Source organism: Colius striatus, chromosome 1, assembly GCF_028858725.1.
Source record: "Colius striatus isolate bColStr4 chromosome 1, bColStr4.1.hap1, whole genome shotgun sequence".
NCBI classification, from domain to species: Eukaryota; Metazoa; Chordata; class Aves; order Coliiformes; family Coliidae; genus Colius; species Colius striatus.
Genome location: NC_084759.1, coordinates 7,265,459 through 7,284,671, shown reverse-complemented (window position 1 = coordinate 7,284,671; position 19,213 = coordinate 7,265,459). Strand labels below are relative to the sequence as shown.

Here is a 19,213-nt window from a genome sequence, read left to right as displayed (position 1 = left end):
TTTGTCTGTCCCTCTGTGAAACAAAGGATATGTTTGTGCTGATCACTGTCTGTGTGGCACAGAGACCCTTCTGCCTTGGGTCCCCATCTGGGCCAGAGGGCCAGGCAGAGCTGTAGGAGCACTAACACACAGCCTGTCAGCCCTGCTTCCCCAGGCAGGGAGGCGAGGAGAGGACATTCCTCTTGGCAACACCTCAGATGCAGCAATGCCACTTTGCTTTGAGTTCCTCTGTCCTGGCATCAGCACCAAAGTTTGTTCAGTGTCTGCCCCTTTTCCTCCCCTGCAGCAGCTGGTTTAAGTGACAGAGACAGCCTCTACCTGTCAAAGTACCACCTCCTCTGCTCCAGCCTCACAGGCAGCTTGCTCTGATGGATAATCTTTGTAATTATTATTTATGGCAGGATCTGCAATGCTGAAATGAGCCCCATGCCATGGCACTGCACAGCCGCAGAGCAGAAAGCCTCCCTGCTTTGTGCAGTGCTGGGGGGTGGCCCAACACAACTCTCACTAAAAGTCTTCCCTCCTAGAAGATGTTGATACCCCAATAAAGTGTTTATCTGCTGTGTTCCAGGCTGCAATGGGCATAGCTCATCTCATCCTCATGGCCATGGAAAAGGAAGGAGTTTCACGAGAGGATGCCATCAAAAAGATCTGGATGGTAGACTCCAAGGGACTGATTGTGAAGGTAATTTTGTCCACAGAACTGAGCTCCACTCCCCAGGCACCTCCTGCAGGCTAGAGAGAGGCTAGAGATGGCAAATGCCTTAGAGCCCTGCTCGGTGCTGGAGCAAGGGCTCAGCTTTATTGGTGTCAGCAGAGCTGTCCTGCTTTCAGAGAACTGAGTCTCACTGTGACAACAGTGTGCCAGAGCTCTGGTTGCCCTGAAAGCACTGCTTTGGGCTGGGCTTCTCAAGTGGTAGGACACAGTACTGGCTGTGGCAGCCTAGCAGGTCAGATGGAATGTTACACCAGCACCACTGGCCCCTGCCTGGGGATCCAGCCTGGCTCAGCTCTACTCCACACTCCCTGGGTCCTCAGGGCATCTGCCCTTCTCTCTCCTCAGACCTGAGGAGACTTGTGCTACATGTTCAGCTTCTCTGTCCTGTCAGCTAGATCTCTCCCACTCACAATTCATGTCTTTTGGAAGGTAAGAGGAGCAGAGGCCAGCCCCACGTGACACTGCACTGACAGCTCAGTGCCTGACAGGCTGATGCCGAGGTCCTGCTCTCTGGAGCCTGGTTTAGAGAGCCAAGAGATGACATGAGCTGATGAGTTATCATACTTTATCTCCACCTTTGCTAACAGACCAAAGTTTGACACTTCTTTATTTCCCATAGGGCAGGAGCCACCTGAACCATGAGAAAGAAGTGTTTGCCCAGGACCACCCTAGTGTGAACACGCTGGAAGAGGTTGTGCAGAAAGTGAAGCCTACAGCAATTATAGGTGGAGTTCCTTTAGTAGAACCTTTTCACATCAATTCAGTTCTATGGGGAGTTTCTGGCTGTCTTCCACAGCCTTCTTTTGCCATCCCAGTCAAAACTAAATGAGCTTTTCTTACTCCCATTTTGTCAGCTGAGTTCCCCACGTCCTCTGCCCTTCGACCATGGGGCACAGGCTCCCTATTTTGGAGCTGCAGGAGCCCTCTCAGGCAGGGCTGTGGAGGAAGGTGCAGGAGGAGGCAGGAGCTGAGGCTCGTGGCAGGCTGAGCAGGATGGGGATGACAACAGGCAGCTCGGGCAGGCGTTTGGGAGGCAGCGCTGCAGCCAGACCGGCAGAAACACTAGAGGAGCAGAGGGCTTTGTTTTGAGACAGGCTTTTAATCTCCCTGTAAAACACAGACATATTTCTACCTGCATCTCCAGAGATGGAGCCTGTTCCCTCCCGCAGCCAGGAGAGGCGTTCAGGAGGGCAGAGCCCGGAGCGCTGAAGCCGCGGTGGGAAAGCACCGTCTCCCTCTGCCGTTGTTTGTAGGTGTCGCAGCCGTTGCAGGAGCTTTCACTGAGAAGATTTTAAGGGACATGGCAGCCTTCAACGAGAGGCCCATCGTGTTTGCCCTGAGCAACCCCACGAGCAAAGCAGAGTGCACAGCGGAGCAGTGCTACCGCCTCACCGAGGTACGGGGCTGGGCCAGGGCTGCAGGGGCACGGGGCGGCCATGGGCATCCAGCCACAGCTGTGCCAAGGGGCCACGCAGCTGCAGGGCAGGGCACGAGTGACAGGGGACAGGGGTTGAAATAAGGGAGTCTCAAGCTGGTCATAAAGAAAAGCTTTCACGCTGTGAGGAGGGTCAGGAGGTGGAAGAGGGGCCCAGGTTGCTCGTGCAGTCTCTGTCCTTGCAAGTTTGCAGATCGGACTGGATAAAGCCCTGAGCAACCTGGTCTGACTTTGCAGCTGACTTTGCTGTGAGCAGGAGTTTGATTCCTACCAGCCTGAATTACTTTGTGATTCTATAAAGAAAGCACTTCCTTCCTTCCTTCACCCATAGCTATCTGGGATATCCCGTCCTCCCAGGTTACTGTCCCCTGTGTTTTGCCAACCTAGCCATTCATGGAACGGTTTTATCACCCAGCTTGGCCCCAACATCAATGAAGAATTGTTGTCACGTAGATTGACTTGGTGTGAGAGAGGAGGCCTCATCTCCCTCTCCCCTTTGCCCTCCCCATCACCTGCTCCTGACTAGAGCAGCCACACAGCCCTTGATCCTACAAGTCTCTCTTCACACTACAGAGATGGCTGGTGCAAGAGACTCCTCAGTAAGTTCAGACCACTTGCTTCTTTTTCTCTCTTTGATCAGGGCCGGGGAATATTTGCAAGTGGGAGCCCATTCTCAAAGGTGACCCTGCCCAACGGACAGACCTTCTTCCCTGGCCAGGGGAACAACGCCTACGTCTTCCCAGGAGTGGCCCTGGGAGTCATTGCCTGTGGAGTCCGGCACATCTCTGACGAGATCTTCCTCATCACAGCAGAGGTTCCCAGTGGCCATTTAACTCATCTTGTTTTAAAAGATGATGAGGCACATGTTTTGATGTTTTCAAGAAGCTGGCCTGAGGCAATGTGATGAGTGGAAATGGCACAGCCTCAGCAAACACCTGCAGCCTTTCCCAGTCTCAGGGGCAGCTCACGCCTCCAATGCACCTGCAGAGGTGCGGGAGCCATGGCAGGGCTCTCCTCATTCTCCACAACTGCTGCCCCAGCCACAGGTGTGGCTCCAGGTTTAAGTCTGTTGTGAAATGCTCACACACACATGTATCATAGAATCATAGGGGTTGGAAGGGACCTTTAGAGATCATCTAGTCCAACCCCCCTGCAGAAGCAGGGTCACCTAGATCAGGTCGCATAGGAACATGTCCAGGTGGGTCTTGAAGACCTCCAAGGAAGGAGACTCCACAACCCCTCTGGGCAGCCTGTGCCAGGGCTCCCTCACCTGAACAATGAAATAGTTTTTTCTTATGTTTAAGTGGAACTTTTTGTGTTCCAGCTTCATCCCATTACCCCTTGTCCTGTTGCTAGCTACAATAGAAAAAAGGGATGTCCCAACCTCCTGACACCCACCCTTTAGATATTGATAAATGTTAATATGATTTCCTCTCAGTCTCCTCTTCTCCAGAGGAGAAGAGCCAGTTCCCACAGCCCTTCCTCATATGAAAGATGTTCCATTCCCTGATCGTCTTGGTGACCCTGCGCTGGACTCTCCCCAGCACTTCCCTGTCCCTCTTGAGCTGGGGAGCCCAGAACTGGACACTGTATTTCAAATAGTTCCCATGAAGAGCTAGTCCCAGCTCTGCTGCTGCTGAGGTTTCAGCCACATGGCACGTAACACTGGTGAATGTGGTACGTGCTTGAGACCAGCTCTGCCAACCATCTTTCTCTTCTTTCCAGTCTATTGCCGCTGAGGTGACAGAGCAGAACCTTGCAGAGGGAAGACTCTATCCTCCCTTGGACAGCATCAGAGAGGTATCCCTCAAAATCGCTGTGAAAGTGAGTGTTTTCACTTTTATTTCCACTTTCTGTGGTAGGGAGGGCAGGAATTGCCCTGGCATCACTTTTGCTTGGTAGGGTTTTAATTCAATTTATTCTACAGCCTAAATCAAGAATCCTTCCAGCCAGAGTTGCTGCTTTCATTTCTCCCATCAGTAAAGGCCAAAGGTGAAAAATCCCTTCTGGTTCTGGGTGCCTTACAGCTCACAAAGCTGCTCTTTATTGTTTGGAGCTGTGAGTGCTCAACACTTCAAAAACAAAACCAAGTTTAGGGTCAAATTCAAACATTATGCAAGTTGCCAAAAGATCTGAGATTCCAAATTGCTATTTTGGAACCTCTCCTGTGGGGCCTCAGTACCTAAATACCATTCCAGATCTGGGCTTGTTGTCTGATTGTGGGATTGGTGCCCTGCTTACATCAGATCATAGAATCATAGAATGGTAGTGGTTGGAAGGGACCTTTAAAGATCATCTAGTCCAACCCCCCTGCAGAAGCAGGTCCACCTAGATCAGGTCTCGTGTAATTGCCATTCAGGGATACCCACTGAGAGCCACACTGGCCTGCAAGGAGCTGCTGATGGATGCAGAGGGTAGCTGAGGAGCTGAAGGGTGCGCGTGCAAGTGGTTAGAGGGCTGCTCTCCTTCTTGAATTGCAGCCTCCAACCATTTTGCCAGGGCAGGGGTGTGCATTTCTAAGCAGCCAGTTATTACAGGCAGCTTGCATTCCCTCACCCAAGGGCTGAAGAGCAGCTGACTCAGGGAACTGCATAAAGAGGGAAAAAAACCAAAAAAGGACAAAATGTTGAGGGGAGAAAAGGGGGAAAATACAGCCAAGGCCAAAGTGAGGTTGGTTTCACCTTCATGACATGCCAATGTTGTTTCATCAGCTCATTTTGCTTATCTTTTTGCAGATTGTTGACTGGGCCTACAAGCATGGTCTTGCTTCTTGGTACCCTGAGCCAGCAGACAAAGAGGCCTTTGTGAAACGGCTGGTTTACAGCCCTGACTATGATTCCTTTGTAACTGATGATTACAGGTGGCCCCCTGCAGCCATGCAAACACAAGATGTGTAAGGTTTTGTGAGAACTGCATTCTCATTTGTACCATCAGTTCCATGGATCGTGTCATCATCGATATAAATGCACCTCCAGGCTTGCAGAATGATAAAAGTCATGAATCCAAGTGATTGCTTTTACTTGCTGCTGCTTTTTCTCTGTGGGAATGTATCAGTAGGGAATAAAAGAGAGTCCCAGCTGGGAAGTTGGTGCTCCAAGGAGAGACACTGTGGCTGCAGCCCATCCCAGTCAGCCCACACTGCCTAACACACTGCCCAGCTCTCAGCTCAGCTGCCTCAGGAGAAGCTGTCTGGGCCACCTCAGGGTCCTGTTCCTGGTGGGAGTGTCCCCAGGAAGCTCAGAGCCCACTTCACTGGTGACAGCTCTGTGTGTGGTCACCCCTCACACACAGCCAGACTTTGCTCGTGGCTCTCTGGGTGTGATGGGCAGTTTGAGCATTGCCCTGGGACAGATGCACACTTGGGCAGTGTGAGCATTGCCCTGGGTCACATGCACACTTGGCATTGCCCTGGGACACATGCACACTTGGGCAGTGTGAGCATTGCCCTGGGTCACATGCACACTTGGCATTGCCCTGGGACACATGCACACTTGGGCAGTGTGAGCATTGCCCTGGGTCACATGCACACTTGGCATTGCCCTGGGACACATGCACACTTGGGCAGTGTGAGCATTGCCCTGGGTCACATGCACACTTGGCATTGCCCTGGGACACATGCACACTTGGGCAGTGTGAGCATTGCCCTGGGACACAAACACAGTTGAGGCCGTCTCCTGGTGGCAGGAGGATCTCAGTCTCCTTTTGCCTGGTCAGGCCCCATCCTACATCTCCCCAGGAGCTGTGTGACCAGGCATGGCTGAGCCTTTCTCACCAACCTCCAGAAACAGCCCAGGGTGTTGAACAAGCTCAGACAAACACTGGCTGATCCCAAGAGCTTGAGGACCTCTACCTATCTCAACAACTTGTCCCTGAACACTGTTACTGTCCCACAGGATAAGCAGGCTCAAACAAATGATGTGAGAGGCAATGACTGCCTTCTGGACTGACCCTTGATTTGGAGTTACCAAGGGATGCTGCTCTGAACCCTTGGGCTGACTGCCTGTGACAGTCCCTGGTTACCCATGGCTTGGATCCCTCTGAACACTTTTGCATCCCTCACAAGCTACAGCCAGCAAATACTCCTTTCCCTGGCTCTCAGGGCAGAAGGGGATGGTGAGAAGGCCCATGTACCAAGCTGAGCCCAGCTCCACACCTCTGGGATTTTTGCTGGGCACTGCTGAGGATGTGCTGCTCACAGTCAAAGGTTCTGTCTGGTGACATCCCCCTGCCACAGAGCCCTGGGGAAGCCTCTCTCTGCCCAGAGCACTTGTCGTTGCCCCCTCCCCCTCCCCACAAGAGGGCACCAGTGGGATACCAGTGTTCTTGCCCATGATGAGGAGAGCAAGCTGTACAAGGACCAAAGCTCCACGACCTCTCTGGCTTTGGCCAAGAGAACCAGAGGGAACAAAGCTAGACCACAGGGGCAGGTCAGTGAGCAGCTTAGGGAGAAAAGAGTCTTCTGAGCCCAAAGAGCTGCTTGAGGCAGGATGGAAGGTCCACCCGGGCTTCCTTGCAATAAGGAGTGGCCATTCAGGCAATTCTTTATGCCATGGTACTTCACACATTGGCTTCCTCCTATCCAACAGCCTGTGCGACGGCAGGGGGGGCTGCTAACCCATCTTCCTTTCTCAGCTCTTGCAAATAAATACATTGCAAAACCCTCCAGTCAGAAGCAGCTCTCTTCATTGTTCACTAAGCAGTGGAATTTCACCCTGAGAAGGGCCCTCCTCTGCTCACAGCTCAGCAGCTGCAAGAGGGCAGTGCTGACTCCCTGTCCTCTCCTCCCAGCTGCAGGACTTGGAGCACTGGGACTAAAGAGGAAAGCGAGGCACAAGCACTTGTTCAGAGCTGGTTCACAGCCCAGGCAGCACCAGCCCCCTATGAAGGTGTGCAGCCTTGTGCTGGGGTTGCTGTGGTTCAGCTCACCCACAGACCCTGGGGCTTGGCTAAGCACTGCTGCAGAGCAGCCTCAGGGTGACAGCCATTGTACTGGTGTCCCACAGTGCTCCAGGCACTGGGCTTCAGCTGAAGGGGTTTCCAGGGAGTCACTCTGCCTCCCATTTGGGCCATTACTCAAGGCAGAGAGAGCCTTGTAGGAATTTAACAGCAGCTGAGCAGCCCTGTTGTGCCAGATTTCATCCTGGAGGGGGGAGGTGTTTAAGGACACTGGCATCAGCCACCATTCCACTTGACTCAGGAGTCTTCACCCCCAAAGCTATCTCCTAATGCAGAAGAAACACCCTGGAGGTTCTCTGCAGGCTCCAGATATGCCACCAGCCCTGCTGATGTGACATTTGAGAGAAAAAGTAGAGCCCATCTGCAGCAGAAGCAGCTGATCCCTGCTGCCTGCAGCTTGTTCATTGCCCATGGCCAGCACAGGCAGCCCAACATTCAGCCTGAGCCATTTCCCCATGACCCTTGGAGGGTCATCCCCAGCTGAAGGTGCTTCTCTGCTCTTACTACTGACTGCCTTTGTTGGCAACAGGATCCTGTCCTGGCAATGGCCTCACATGGATCTGTCTTCTGCAGGGCCCAGGGCCAACAGGTTTGGCCATATCAGGTCAGAAGAACACGCTTTCCCAGACAGCTTCTGACAGTGTCATTCTGTTTAATGGGTTGGAAAAGACCTTTCAGATCATCAAGTCCAACCACTAACCTCACACTGCCAGGCCCATCACTAAATTAAACCATATCCCCCACCTCAGCTACGTGGCTTTTAAACATCCCAGGGATGGGGACTCCACCACCTCCCTGGGCAGCCTGTGCCAGTGTTTCCCAAGTGAAAGTCCTGTCCCTCTCCTCTGGTCTGTTTCCCTGCCTGCATGCAGCAAGGCTCAGTCCCTGCCTGGTCAAAGGGTCACCAAGGGACTGCTCTGAAGATCCATCTTGTTGCCTCCTTCCAGGGCCTCATGCCATCAGGCACTCGCTGCTCACACACTGCTCTGCTACAGTCCAGCCCCAAACTCTACTCCTGTCTTGAGGGTCATGGGAGAGGACAAGTACCCTCTGTGTGTGGCATGCCCATGTCCTTCAATGGATCCTAAGCCTGGACATTGCCTTCATTGATGTCTCTCTCCCCATTGCCTGCTTTATACCCAGCAGGAAGTATGCTTTGAGTGTGTAGTGGGATGAAAGCAACCTCCAGGCATCCCTGGCTCAGAAACGGCACCAGAAATGGAGGAGGAGCACATGTGGGCAGAGTACTAGGGAGAGGAATGAGGCAGAGAGGGCCTGGGCATGTGGAGTGGTTTAAAGCACTCCAAAACCTGAGGGGCCATTGCAGACACTTCTTCTCTCTAAGCTTGACCTTGCCATCTTCCTCCCAAGAGACAGACTGGCAGTTTCTGAGCCTCTTGTTCTTCCCTTGAGGACAAGGACTCCTTCTAAGCCCACTGCAAAGAAAGCCTTCTTCCCCTTGGCTTCACAGGCCAGGAGCTGAAGTCTTTCCTACTGACCTACAAGACGGAAGGCTGAAGGGGAAATTGTCCTCAGTTTGGGCAGTGTTGTAGGAATGTGGTAGGGCCACTCCCACTGAGTCGTAAGGTTGGGACTGGACCCCCTTTCTTTCTGAACTCCTTCCAAGAGCAGTCTGGATCCAATCTCAGCCCCTGACTGTAAGGAAGAGCTCAGGCTCTGGGTTCTGGCACAGAGTCAGAGTATTACAGCTCAAGCTGGATCCCCTGTTATGAGAGTGGTCCCAAACTGAGAAATCCCTGGGAATCCAAGTTCCCTTCCCATCCTGTGGTGGCTCAGTCCAGTAGTATTTGAGACTGGGGTTTTCCTCGTTCCTTTCTCCTTGTCTCCAGCCAGTTTCTGTTGCTTATCTCGGAAGTCAAAGTTTTATACAGATTTATAACCCTTTTATCTCATCCATACTTGGGTGTCAGTGTCACAGAATCACAGATCACAGAATCACAGAATGGTAGGGTTGGAAGGGACCTTTAGAGATCATCTAGTCCAACCCTCTGCTAAAGCAGGTCCTCTTGGCTTCACATCTCCAACTAAAACACCTTCTGTGCTTCTGCTTGACCAGCAGCTGAAAATGGAGGATGATATGCTGAAGCTGCTCTGAAACTGTGCATCCTCCCTGCAGCTCCTGGAGCTGGAAAGGAAGGAGAAGGCCGGCGGGAGCCCAGCCCATGGGGAAGGCACCTGGCTGCGAGGGAAGGCTGTGCCCACCCTGGGAGCTTCCCGGCCAAGGCTGAGGCTTTGTGCTCCCAAAGTCAACCACTTGAGGGCTGTAGAGGACTTCTAGCCGCAGCTTTTGCTTGGCCGAGAAGGTCCTGTCGAGGAACATTCCATTTTACTAGGGACTGAAGCAGTTGCAATGAGTATTCTTGTCTGAGCCTGTACAGGAAAAGTGTCCTGTAGAAGGGCTCCTTACTGAAATCAGAAATGGCTGTGTGGCTGCCTTGCAAGACATGGTAACTGGTTAAAGAGATTAAATCAGTGCAGGAAAAACACAAGTTGAATACTGCAAGACTTTTAGCTGCTGTTTGTGTTTTGTTTTCTAATTTAAAGAGAGAATAGTTATAGCAGGCCATACTGCAGCAGAAAAAGTCCTCTGTTCCTAAGTTGTTCTTTTCCCCTTTCTTTGAAATTGAACCCAGCATAAATACAAGAATAATATGTCAATACAGGAAATAACATGGCAATATTACTACCTATTTCAACCTCAGGAAGGTGATATGGCATCTTAACATGACACTAAGCCTAGTAACAAACTGATGCCCAAATTGCTTCTGCCAGGAAAAACCATTTAAATCTCTTTTCCCAGTCACTCATGTGCCTCCTCTTTAACAAAATTGCAACTTACTTATAATCCCAGCTGGTCTGGGTTAGTCAGGTAGCACTTGTTCCATGGTAAAACATGTTCCTTCCCTGGCAGGGCCCATTGATCGGCCAAGTCAGCTCATTGCTCAGTGCAGAGCATCCAGGAGCCAGTTTGCAGCTCTGACAATCCAAGGGCCTCCAAACAATACCATAACAATAAAGTATGTCAAAGGCAAGATCCTGCTCCTTTGGCCCAACTTTTACCTCAGTCCCTGTGCCTAGGGTTTCTATCAGCTGGCTATATGCCTAAAGGGTCATCTCACAGAATCACAGAATCAGTGGGCTCCCTCACCTCAACAGTAAAGAAGGTTTTCCTTGGGTTTAAGTGGAACATTTTGTGTTCCAGCTTTTGTCCATTACCCCTGGTCCTGCTGCTGGACACTACAGAAAAAAGTGTCACCCCATCCATTTGACATACACCCTTTAGGTACTTGTATGTGTTGATGAGGTTGCTCCCTCAGTCTCTTCCAGACTAAACAGCTCCAGTTCCTGCAGCCTTTCCTCATGAGGAAGATGCTCCAGTCCCCTGATCATCTTGGTGGCCCTGCGCTGGACTCTCTCCAGAGGTTTTCTGTCCCTCTTGAGCTGGGGAGCCCAGAACTGGACACAGGACTCCAGCTGAGGCCTCAGCAGGGCAGAGTAAAAGGGAAGGAGAACTTCCCTCAACCCGCTGCCCACAATCTTCTTAATACACCTCATCTCATCAATAAAAACATTAAGCACAGGCTTTTAGATAAAAGCTCACAAGCCTTGAATCCATGTGCAAATCAGAGACCTTTGTTTGCTAGCACTTCAAGGGTATGCTGACATTTTAGTCCTGAAAGGAAAATCTTGATAAAATCAGTAATTAATGACTGAGTTTGAATCATTTGTCCCAGATATGTGGATAAACAAAGAAGCTAAAGGTCTGGCTATTAAACAGGAAAAGAAAGGTTTTTCTTTGTGAAGCAAGCTTGGCTGTTCAGATACCTAAAATGGTGGTAATTGATTTATATTCAATTATTTGAGTGCACAGAAGCAATTAGAGCTGTTCTTTAAAGCTCAGTTCTTCTCTGAAGCGTTACTGTGCAAAAAAATTATTGCTTATTAGTTACCTACTGATGAGAAATGGTGGTAGGGCAGAATTTCCCTCAGAGAAGCACTCCAGCTATCTTAGGAGCTGAACTTACCAATGAGACATGGGAGGAGAAGGAATATTAGGTATGTCATACTAAGGGTGGGTCCAGGATAGATGTCAAGGCCACCTTGGAGCATTGTCTCAGCCTGAACTCACAATAGAGGCCTGACTCCACTCGGCACTTCACCATGAGGTTTGAGTGTCTGCTGCTTGTCATTTGAAACTGGTCACGGGGATCAGCCCCCTTAAACTCTTTCTTTACCTTGTGATATAGAAGAGCCTGTATCACAGTCTGCAATTAAGAAAATCAGAAGAGCCAAAATCTGGGCCGCTGCCTGTCCCACGCCACTGCCCCTGGCCCAGCAGCCTGTCTCAGGTGGGCCTCTACGTTACACAAGTGTCTTGCCAACATCAAATTCTAAATGATTTACTGAGTTTCTACTGCTGTGGGGACACACAGAAGTTTAAGTAGTGAGCCTGTACCTTTTATAAAGCTGAACAGCAAAAAAACCCAGTAGCAATTATGCCCAGCAATTCTACTCAGGAAACAGAACGCAGTCTGTATTCCCTCTCTATAGCTACTAGCAATGTTGTTGTCACCCAGTATCTCATGTTTAACTCTTTCCCAGCCTGCCAACAGATTTGTTTAGCTGAGATGGGGCTGAAAGGGTTGAATACTCATATGGCCTCCCCAGGTCACTTTGAACCATCCTTGAGCACAAACTCAGTAACAGAGGCACAGGCACAGATCCCTTCAGTACACACAGCTAAGGGTTGCTACCCATGTCAGAGGCAGGGTAGCAGAGACAGCCACTTCTTCATCTGGCACAGCAGGATTGGCCAGAATTTGTTCAGGGTTAGGGTTTGCCCACACACCAAATAACAATTAGGTGCTGAGACTGAGGCAGTCTAAAATGCCAACCAGGAGACATCCTAACAAACAAATCACACTCTAACAGGAGCACCAGAACCTGTTACCACAAAGCTTGTACCCTGTCCTCCCTCACTCATCACAGAGCAATCCACATTTTCTTAAATGCCCAACACTGTCAGAGAATACCTGGGGGGAGCACAGGGTAAAGTCTTAACTTCCACAAACAAGATGTGATTCCCCCCATCTCAGGGAAGGGTAAATAAAGGATCATTTGAGAAATGGCCAATCAAAGCAATTAAAAATATTATCCATGGATAACAATGTAGTGATGGGGAGTCTGTGATCTCTAGACAACTGTGGGCCTGTGCACTCTAACCAAAATAATCACCAAAAAAAAGGCTTTGATGATACATTTGACATGAAGGAGTTCCAAAACCAAAAACATATAAAAGGCTAAAACCCTCCAGCCTAGTGAAATAGTTCTCTGCCAGTGAGGGAGGGCAGTCACCACGGATAACCAAGGTTACAGAGAGGTAACAGTCTAAACAGTCTAAAACACAGAAGATTGGGGATCTCATTAATATTTACAAACATTTAAATAGTGGGTGTCAGGAGGTTGGGACATCACTTTTTTCTGTTGTATCCACTGACAGAACAAGGGGTAATGGGATGAAGCTGGAACACAAAAAGTTCACCTAAAGAGAAACTATTTCACTGTTAGGATGAGGGCTGCCCAGGGCGGGTGTGGAGGCTCCTTCCTTGGAGGTCTTCAAGACCCACCTGGACATGTTCCTATGTGACCTGATCTAGGTGACCCTGCTTCTGCAGGGGGGTTGGACTAGATGATCTCTAAAGGTCTCTTCCAACCCCTACCATTCTGTGATTCTGTGAAAATATTTCTCCCATCACCTTTCATAACATCCCCTGTCAGCAATCCTCTGCCCATCCTTACCCACACAAATTGTGGAAGAGGAAGTCACTATAATACACTTCATTTTTACTCTTTCAGGTAGATGTGTTACAAAAACCATTGGACTTTAAACAAGAGCTTGCCAATCTTAAAAATTAGCAATGAGTTTACTGCAGAGAATCCAGGCTGCAGTCTCCTCACTTGCCATAAATCTGTCCTAAAAGCATTCCCAGCTCTTACTTCACATAGTCAGGTTTGCAGGCTTGTACTCTCACATTTCCAGCTTGCACATCACTGCAGAATTGCTCCACCATCTTCTTTCTCCTGTTGTCAATAACTGCAGAACAACCTTCTGTTTTGGCATTGTTGCCAAAAGCAGTTTATTCAAAAAGTCAGAAACCAAAATCAGTTTAGAGTAAACTTCTGTATCTTTTTTACATTGTTTGAACAGCTATGTAAGCTCCTCAAAGAATGGCAGGACTGCATTAGAACAATCCCAGGCATTAAATAGTGAGGGAGCCTGTTTCAAAAGCATATCCAAGAAAAGACAGGAATCTTTCCCCTTTCTTGAAGTGGCTTTAGAAAAGACCAAGAACGTTAAGCCACAAAATCTTGAGGTGCAGTAATAACTATTCATGGTGAACCCTTTGTTATTCATAAGTAAATACCTTTTAGGGTAAATCTCCTCACTTAGAAAGGGAATGAAGGGTTCTTGCTATTCTCCTTTGAAAAACCATTAAGATGTATATGCTTGTCCACCAAAATCTCCAGTGAAACCGGCAAACACCTGTAAAATACACCAGCAACAAAATGGAATCTAGTATATCCAAGGAACTCATGCAGACTTGGTAAAATGAAATAGTCTGACCTTAGTCCAAGCAAACAGAACCCGTTTCCATCCACACAGGACACAGTTTTAAGCCAGAAAAGCTAAAAAGCATCAGCTTTGGTTCTTAGGGACAGACTCCTTATAAAAGCGCATCAGACAAACCAAAATCTCTTGCTCAGTTATGAAAAGTTTTCTTCTTGCAGATGCTTAAGGTGATGCTCTTCATTGCTTCAACAGAGAAAGTAATTTCCCAAGGGTGTTTCTGAGTGAGACTTATGTGTGATACTTTCAGAGCCTGCACTACTCTAGCTGGGGGAAACAACCGCAAGAAGAGCCCACACACAGGCACAATGAAAGGATGCGGTTCCACTAGATGGCAACCGCTGGTCTGGCAGCGGTGCCGCCGCACGGAGCGGAGCTCCAGCCCTCCCCGGGAGCTGCACAGAAAGTCCTTTGTCTGCCTCTGCTCTGGGAAAAGCTGCCGGCATCCACCCGGCCACTGTCAGTTCCTTTCCAGCCTTATCAGACTTCCCAAACCAGGTACAGCTCAAACACATCCTCTAGCAGAAACACAGCGGCACTTCAAGAATACTGATACTGAATTCTCTTTGTCTTCTTTTTTTCTTCGTGTAAGCTCCTCTAAACTGAAAATCCCCCTTTAAGGAACCACTGCAGGATAGAAGCTAAGCTGTAGCAGCATCTGCAGCTGCTGCTTGCTCAGGCTGGCTCCTGGAGCCTGCCCCAACTTCTTGCACACCCATGAAGAACCCTCCCAATCCAGTAGCATCCAGAGAGGGCTGCCATACCAGTTTTGTACCAGCCTTGCTCTTCTGGCACCTACAGAGTCACTTCTCCCACTGGTCTGAGGCAAGATCTAACCCAAGGAGGCTGATGATGCCCAGTTTCACAGACTGAACCACAGGTCACCAGAGAACCAAGCAAGTGAAAACCACTCTCAGGTCAGATTTATGGCACTTCATGGCTACTTGGACTAAAAAGGTGAGGCCTGTGGGCAACCAAACAGTTCAGGTTTGCAATGTCTAAACAGTATTTCCCAGGGCCTATTCCTGAAGATTTCTTTTAGATGGGGTTTTTTTAAGCCAAATGGCACTGAAGTCAGTGAGACAGCTGACAGGACAGGCTGCAAAGTGTTCAGGATTCAGTCCCTGGCTAATACACATTGGCATATTGAGCTTGTGAAATGAATAAACTGCTCAGGGAAATATTGAGTGAAAACAAGGGGTTTTTTTTCTGTCCCTAGCAGAGCCCACTGTATGCCCTTCACTTGCTCTGTCCACTGGAACCACTGACCTCAGGCACCTGGCCCCGCTGAGAAAGCTGTGCAGGAAGACAGGAGATCAGCACAGCACCAAGCTGCAATGCTCCAAGTAGCTACCAGTATGTGCTACAAACTCATATGCTTCAAGCAGTGCCTAAACAATAACAATAAAATACCCTCTCTCCAACTAAGATAATACCCCAGTTAGTCTTGTCTAGATCATCTAAAAGGTACTCACTAGCTCTGCTTGCTCGGAGCTCTCCTCACTTGGAGCTTTGCCAAAGCAGGAAGACAGGGCTGAGTTCACAGAGTAGGACATTGTCCCATCATCAAGACCAGCCACAAGGCAAGATTCACCTAATTTGTAGCAACCTTGGCTGGACCAGCTGTTCCTCCTCACACACCATGAAGCTTAAATAAAATACCACAACATTCCACTCAGAAAGAGCATTTCCTTAACGGTGTTCAGCTATGGGATACTGGGGTGCTGCAGACACTCATCCAGGATGGTTCCTCTCCATGCAGCTTGTGGAGACCATGGGGAGGAGTAGAAGGTACAGCTTTTGCTGTTTAAAATTGAGCCAACTTCCAGAACAAATAATCTCACGGTTTATTTGCAAAAGATCTTGTTGCATCCCTCCAGACATCCCAACATCTTGACCCCAAGGCTCTCAAAAGTTAAAGCTGGGATGTCGAAGGAACCAAACCGTTTTACCTTTCACACTACCTTTTAAAAGACAGCAGGCACAAGGGATTTGTCCCCATGAGGGTGAAACCTCGGGCTGATCCGTATGTGGATCGTGTTTCAAAAACAAACAGTCTCCTTGGGTCTGGCAGGGAGCCAGGCCGTGGGATTGCCTTTTAAGACTCCCTTCTCATTAGGGAACCTCCGAGTATTTTGATCTGTTTTCATAACTGTAACAATTTTCATCCTTTGGCTTGGGAGCGTATTATCATTCCCTTCTTTTTAGCAAGTTAAAGAAACAGCTGGTATAAATGAAAGCAAAACAAGGACGGGTCGCTGGGGATAAAATACAGCATTTCAGAAGATTTAGGAAAGACAAAACCCCATTGCCTGTCTCAACTCCTGCCAAGAAACCATTACAGAGGATGCAGGACGTGGTGAAAGCCCCTTGAACGCTGCATTTCAATGGAAGTAACAACCACAGAGCTCAGATCTATTGTGTAGCTTTATTTTTATAGGACCTATCATAGACTCTTTCACATAACTTAAATGATTATCAAATAATCTCCTGTACACAGTGAGACCGAGACACGTTGCTTTTCCAAGCTGTGACACATTCCTGGTAGCAATCCAACGGTCCATAGGAATCGCATCGCCGCAGGGGCTACAGTTCACTTTTGTCCTGAACTTACGCCATCAATTAACTTATGTATCGCTGTAAATTGCTGTTTGCAAGATCCTGCAAGGCATTGTTAAATTTCAGGACACTAAAGTTTTGGTAGCAGCATTTTTTATTTTGCTTCACTTCAGTAGTTTCTTTTCTCTCCTTTCGTGTCTTCAGACGAACATCGGCCGGCACCTGCGATGCGTGTGAGCCTGGGAAAAGTCTGAAACGCACCGCCAGAGCTGATCGAGCTTTACTTTTAGACTGAAACGATGTACAGGTTGGTCACAGCTGCCTTCGACAGGCGCATCCCCGTTGCGAGGTCGCGTTACACAGATCCACCGAGCCGCGGCTGCCTGAACGACACGGAACCTGAGCCTCAAGGGAGGCGAAGGAAAGGCAGTCACCGGCCGCCAGAAAAACACCTGAAGGGACCCAAGGTTTCACATTTTATTTGCAGCGTCTCCCAGACCGCAGGAGGAGGCGACGGGCAGAGCGCAGGGCTGAAGCCTGCGGGCCCGCGGCCGTGGTTGCGGGACGCACACGCACACACACGCGCGGCGGGACAAGCGCAGCCCCAGCCCGAGCAGAGCCACAGCTCCAGCAGGGCCGCAGCCCGGGCGCAGCCCCAGCCCCACGCGTGGAGCTCCCCCACCCCGCGGCCCCGGCAGCACGGCGCAGCGCGGCGCAGCGCGGAGCGGCCGGGCCGCAGGGCCGGGCTACAGGCCGGGGTAGGCGGCGCGGTGGAAGCCGGCGCTGTAGTCGTAGGGCCCCTGCGGCGCGGGCAACGGGCACTCGGGGAAGAAGGGGCCGAAGCCCGGTGGCAGTTGCCCGCCGGACTCGTCGCCGCCGCCTGGAGCCGCCTCCCCGCCGCCGGGGTACAGCGGGCGCAGCGCCTCGGCCGCCGCCTTCTTGGGCGGGCTGCAGGGCCCGGGCGGGCTCCAGGGCGGCTCGGGGTAGAGCAGCCCGCCCAGCAGCGGGTGCGGGGCGGCGGGCAGCGGCAGCGGCGCGTCGTACAAGCCGTGCTCCAAGCCCAGCTCGGCGGGCAGGCGGGCGGCCGCCCCGCCGGGGAAGGTGTCGGGCGCGGCGCCGGGCTCGGGCAGCAGCGCGCCGTACTCGGAGCCCAGCAGCTCGAAGAACTCGGCCGCCTCCGCGCCGCCGCCCTTCTGCGGCTCCTTAGCGGGCGGCGGCGGGGCGGGGGCGACGGGCAGCGCCGGCTCCGTGAAGAAGGAGGGCGGCAGGTTGCGGTCCCGCAGCGGCACCTTCCGCGGGCCGCCCGCCGCCCCGCCGCCCGCCCCGCCGCCCGCCGCCTCCCCGCCGCCCGCCGCGCCCCGGCCCGGCTGCAGGGAGCCGAAGAGGGCGGCCAGGCTCTTGCTCTGGAGGCTGCTGGCCGCCTGCGAGCCCTCCCGGCGCGGCGGGGGCCTGGCGGGGCCGGCGGCGGGCGGGGAGGCGGCGGCGGCGGACGGCGGCGGGGCCGGCGGCGGCGGCGAGGTGGCGATGATGCCGGTGCAGCGCTTGATCTGCTTCTGCAAGTACTTGCGATGGTTCACCTTCCGCTTGGACTTCACCGGCTTGTCCAGCGCAAGCTTGATGTTGCTGGAGGCAGAGTCGATGAAGCTCAGCAGGTCCCTGGTGGCTTCTTTAAAGTCCCCCGCCTCGCCTCCGCCGCCGCAGCCGCCCTCGTAGTCCTTCTCCAAGTCGGCATAGCCCAGGAGGCCGCCGGCGGCGGGGAAGCAGAAGGAGAGGAGGTGGTGGGGGCTAAGCAGCGCGGCTGGCACGGCCATGGCCGGCGGCCGGGCGCCGCCGCCCCGAGCTCCGCAGGGCTGCGCCGGGCAGGCGGCGGCGGCGGCGGGGAAAAGGCGGCGGGCGGGGGAGGAGGAGGGCTCAAGGAGCGGGGCTGGCCCCGGCCCTCCCCGCCGGGCCCCCGGGGGCCGGGCCAAGCCGGCTGCGCCCACGCCCCCGCCCGGGGACACCGGCGGTGGCGGCGGGGTGGGACGAGCATCACCCTCGGTACGGGTACCCACTCGGAACAGGTACACACTGCCCAGGGATGGGCACAGACACCCTCAGAACAGCTACACATCGCCTAGGGACACACACCCCCGAGAAGGGTACCCGCATCCCTGGGACAGGTACCCACACCTCCGCGACAGGTACACACCGCCCCGGGACGGGTACACACACCCCCGGGACATATACACACACCCCCGGGACAGATGCACACACCCCCCGAGATAGGTACCCACAGCCCCGGGACCAGTACACAAATATCCCCTGACCAGATACATGGAGCTGCCCAGGACCGGGCACCCCCCGGCCCCATCCGTGCGATCCCCATCACTCGCGCACAGCCACCCGCAGCTCCGTCCCTTTCGCAGCCGCTCCGCCGGCACAGGACGCGTCCCGCAGCCTGCGGGCAGCCCGGGGTGCGGGATCACCCACATGGCTCTGGCTCACGGCACCGAGCCAGCCTGTAGTTCCGACACCCGCCAGGCTGGGCGAGCCTGAAGTAATTTGCAAAGGCGTTCTTTTCCAAGCTCATTGCTATGCACGTTACCCGGCATACTGTATTTTCCTAGCCAGGTCAAGCCCTGAGAAAACCCAGCGCTTTGGTCCGGGAGAGATTTTAAATGCCTGGGCTGCATTCAGTTAAAACTGAAGATTTTTACTTGCACTGGGTTAGTAAGGAAGCTGTATAAATCTACCATACAGAAAAAATAGTAAAGTGATCCTTGAAAGTTCTAACAGCTCCTGAAGGAACTGTCTTGTGTTTTTGAGGGGCAGTGGGGAAGGTATTTGGCTGATTTTCCTTTAGGAAACGTTTACATTGGTGCACAACAACCTCAATCCTTTGAGCTCCAGATTCATT

General features: G+C 52.0%; 2 protein-coding genes across 3 annotated transcripts in view; one reads left to right on the top strand and one right to left on the bottom strand.

The window, feature by feature from the left end:
• The window catches only part of ME3 (malic enzyme 3), a 127,984-nt gene extending 122,830 nt beyond the window's left edge, over nucleotides 1–5,154 (top strand). The window contains exons 9-14 of one of the 2 annotated variants that reach the window (XM_062020359.1): nucleotides 572–685; nucleotides 1,338–1,443; nucleotides 1,972–2,114; nucleotides 2,872–2,967; nucleotides 3,879–3,977; nucleotides 4,889–5,154. In XM_062020359.1, the coding sequence (XP_061876343.1) occupies nucleotides 572–685; nucleotides 1,338–1,443; nucleotides 1,972–2,114; nucleotides 2,872–2,967; nucleotides 3,879–3,977; nucleotides 4,889–5,050 (720 nt within the window). In that variant the 3' untranslated portion in view covers nucleotides 5,051–5,154. Of the gene's footprint in view, nucleotides 1–571; nucleotides 686–1,337; nucleotides 1,444–1,971; nucleotides 2,115–2,793; nucleotides 2,968–3,878; nucleotides 3,978–4,888 lie in introns of both variants that reach the window. The other variant, XM_062020358.1, reaches the window with a different exon arrangement.
• Nucleotides 5,155–16,167: 11,013 nt separating this feature from the next.
• FAM181B (family with sequence similarity 181 member B) lies at nucleotides 16,168–18,193 on the bottom strand. Its single transcript, XM_062020357.1, has one exon. The coding sequence runs from the start codon at nucleotides 18,126–18,128 to the stop codon at nucleotides 17,064–17,066; it is 1,065 nt and encodes a 354-aa protein (XP_061876341.1). The 5' UTR covers nucleotides 18,129–18,193; the 3' UTR covers nucleotides 16,168–17,063.
• Nucleotides 18,194–19,213: the final 1,020 nt, after the last annotated feature.

Excerpts from the sequence above, each read along its gene's own strand:
- FAM181B (XM_062020357.1), bottom strand. The coding sequence starts at position 18,128 with ATGGCCGTGCCAGCCGCGCTGCTTAGCCCCCACCACCTCCTCTCCTTC.